The sequence below is a fragment of the Pteropus vampyrus genome, unplaced genomic scaffold (genome assembly GCF_000151845.1).
Source record: "Pteropus vampyrus isolate Shadow unplaced genomic scaffold, Pvam_2.0 Scaffold251, whole genome shotgun sequence".
Lineage (NCBI taxonomy): Eukaryota > Metazoa > Chordata > Mammalia > Chiroptera > Pteropodidae > Pteropus > Pteropus vampyrus.
The window spans coordinates 1,404,456-1,407,427 of record NW_011889032.1 but is presented as its reverse complement, the minus strand read 5'-3'; the positions used below and the strand labels follow the sequence as shown (position 1 = coordinate 1,407,427).

The 2,972-nt window shown below is 49.4% G+C and overlaps 1 protein-coding gene across 1 annotated transcript in view; it reads left to right on the top strand.

Annotated features, from left to right (window-relative positions):
- The window catches only part of CRYBB2 (crystallin beta B2), a 13,522-nt gene extending 10,831 nt beyond the window's left edge, over positions 1-2,691 (top strand). Inside the window, exons 5-6 of the mRNA XM_011374647.1 lie at positions 601-743; positions 2,431-2,691. Of these exons, the coding sequence (XP_011372949.1) occupies positions 601-743; positions 2,431-2,599 (312 nt within the window). The 3' untranslated portion in view covers positions 2,600-2,691. The remainder of the gene's footprint in view (positions 1-600; positions 744-2,430) is intronic.
- The last annotated feature ends 281 nt before the right edge of the window (positions 2,692-2,972 follow it).

Here is a 2,972-nt window from a genome sequence, read left to right as displayed (position 1 = left end):
GAGAGAACATTAGACTTAGCCTTCCATGGTCCTGGGTTCCTACATTGGCTCTGGCACTCCCAGCTGTGTGACCTTGGGCAAGTCACTTTACCTCTTTGAGCCTCAGTTTCTAAATAGCATGAATAGTTTAAAGAACTAAAGGAGTTAACTAAGAAGAATGTAGCAGGAATAGGAAGATGGGAAGAGACGTGGAGATCAAAGAAAGCCAAAATATCTCAAGTGTCTACTGGAGGCACCCTAAGCCCCCACCCATCTGTGTGTGTGTGTGTGTGTGTGTGTGTGTATGTGTGTGTGTAGATCATTGCTATTATCTATTTTAAAAAAGGAAGTTGAGGCTGTAGGAGGGAAAATGACATTTCATAATCAAATATTCTACAAAGTGTAGAATCTGGAGTGTCCTTACATAAAAATAGTGCAATAGGATCTCACCAAATGGCTGCTGTTCAATGGCAGTGGTCACAGGCACTCACGTGGTGGGGGTATTGGCCAGAGGGCCGTAGGTGGAGCTAACGATCCCAAGTCCAGGGCATGAGGAAGGGTGGGAAAGCTCACCCTGGACCCCCTCTCCTGCACTCACTTTCCTCCACTCCCTGTCAACAGGACAGCCAAGAGCACAAGATCATCCTCTATGAGAACCCCAACTTCACGGGGAAGAAGATGGAAATCATAGATGATGACGTGCCCAGCTTCCATGCCCATGGCTACCAGGAGAAGGTGTCATCCGTGCGTGTGCAGAGTGGCACGTGAGTGAGACCCCTCCCTGGCTTGTCCTGCCCCAGGGTCCTAAGTCCTGTGGTGCCCTCGACTCTGGTGATCCTGTACACTCCTGACCTTGGTCTTCTCAGTCGAAAATGGGCATGGAAATCGTGAGCCCACATGTGGTAGCTTTCAACCCCTGAGGTTCCGTCCAGACCTGCCTATTGGACCATACCCTACATTTGGAGGAGAGAGACTTTGGCCATAACTTCCACCCCAAAGAGCAGGACAGGAAATGTGGGTGAGGGGTATAAGGTGATGCAGAGATGGGGGTCGCAGAAGCATGGGAATGAACTGAGTGGTTTTAACAGAGCTGTGAGAGGCAAGAAGTCCAGCCCACGCTGGCCTTTTACTGCATGAGTTCCTGAGTCTGGAAAAAGGAGACATCATTTCCCACCAAATTATGTGCCTAAACTTCTTAGGCACATAAACCTTGGCCATCAACGTCGGGGAATTTCTCACCGTGAAAAATGTGAATGTCATAGGAGTCTGCAGATGGGCTTTGGGCAGTGGGGTGCTGGAGCCGGCTTGCACCAGCTTGCAAGAGCCGACTCCTAAATTTTCAGAATTTTTGTGAGCTGGTGGTTGAATTATTGGTAGCTTGAAATCAGCCATCGTGGGAGTATTGACACCATAGAGATTGGAAAATGCTACAAATAAAGACTTTGTTCCCCCGAGGAGCTGGTTTGACAACACAAACTGGCTTTCTGGGGGTTGTCAGATTCCTAAGATAATGTGCAAAGTTCCATGTTCATAGTCCCCTCACTTATTCATTCATTCATTGATCCAATTTGTCGAGTGCCACCATGTGCCAGCACTATGCTAGGTGCTCAGTATGTCAAGATAGATTAAAGAGACCTGGCTTCCACCTCATGTAACTAAAGTCTAGTTGGGGGCAACTGTTAATAATGTAAGAATCTACACAAATCTAGACTCCTTCCCTGAGGAAGGTACTCTTGACCTGAGATCTCAAGAAAGAGTAGGGATTTCAGGGGTCAAGAGGAGAACGAAGGGCATCCCAGAGGGAGAAGAGGCTAGTGAGAGTCAGGGACTCTGCAGAGACTGATGGAGCCAGAGCGTGCCAGGATATGGGGGGCTGAGACCAAGAAGCAGAGCTGCGGTGTCCACATGGGCTGGCCAGGCAGGTCTCTGTGGACTCGGGCTGTGTGCTGTTATCTGGGGAAGAGACTGTGACTTTCCTCAGGTACTCAAAAGAGTGAGTAACCTCCAAAAGGGTGATGACTTCAGATGCTGAAGGGAATATAGAATGCTCCTGGGACCTCGCCCACTTGCCTTGAGCCTTGCAGCCAGGCTTGGGGCTGGGATAAGAAGTCTCTCTTATTCTAAGCTTAAGTGAGCTTAAGATCACCCCTTCCTCTGCATTCAGCATCAGGCCTTCAGTTAAAAGTTGTTTCAGTTAAAAGTTGCTTCTCCCCATCAAGAGAAGGAATAAAGGAGAGGCTTGATCCTAGATGGGTTGTGTTGTTCCTGATAAACACTCAGGAATTGTGAAATGATTGGGAGGTTCCACCCTTCCTAATGGCTGAAGAATTCTCTCTCTCTCTCTTTCTCTCTCTCTCTCTCTCTCTCTCTCTCTCTCTCTCTCTCTCTCCTTTTTATCTGTTTCTCCTTCTCTCTTCCCCATGTCCCCTCTTCTCACCTCTGAAACTGCAGATGGGTTGGCTACCAGTACCCTGGCTACCGCGGGCTGCAGTACCTGCTGGAGAAGGGAGATTACAAGGACAGCAGTGACTTTGGGGCCCCTCATCCCCAGGTGCAATCCGTGCGTCGCATCCGTGACATGCAGTGGCACCAACGGGGCGCCTTCCACCCCTCTAACTAGTGCCCTCCCCATTTCCTCCTTCCCAGGGACCTGGTCCACTAGCCAGGATCCCCCAGACCTCTTGGCGAGTGAATAAAGTGTGAATTGCAACTGGTCTGCTGCAGTGTCTTTTATCGCCAATGGGAGCTGAGGTGCTGCATGTGTGCGTGTGCGTGTATGTGTGTGTGTGTGTGTGTGTGTGTGTGTGTATGTGTGTGTGTGAAAGAGAGACAGACAGAGAGAGAAAGAGACAGAGAGAAAGATAAAGAGAGAAAGAGAGATAGAAAGAGAGAGAGAAAGAAAACCAGAAAGTGTCTGGGCGAGGGGTAGGACAGACGGGTCCTCACTGAGTCTTATGGTTCTGCAGCTACTTAGCTGTGTGGCCTTGGGCACA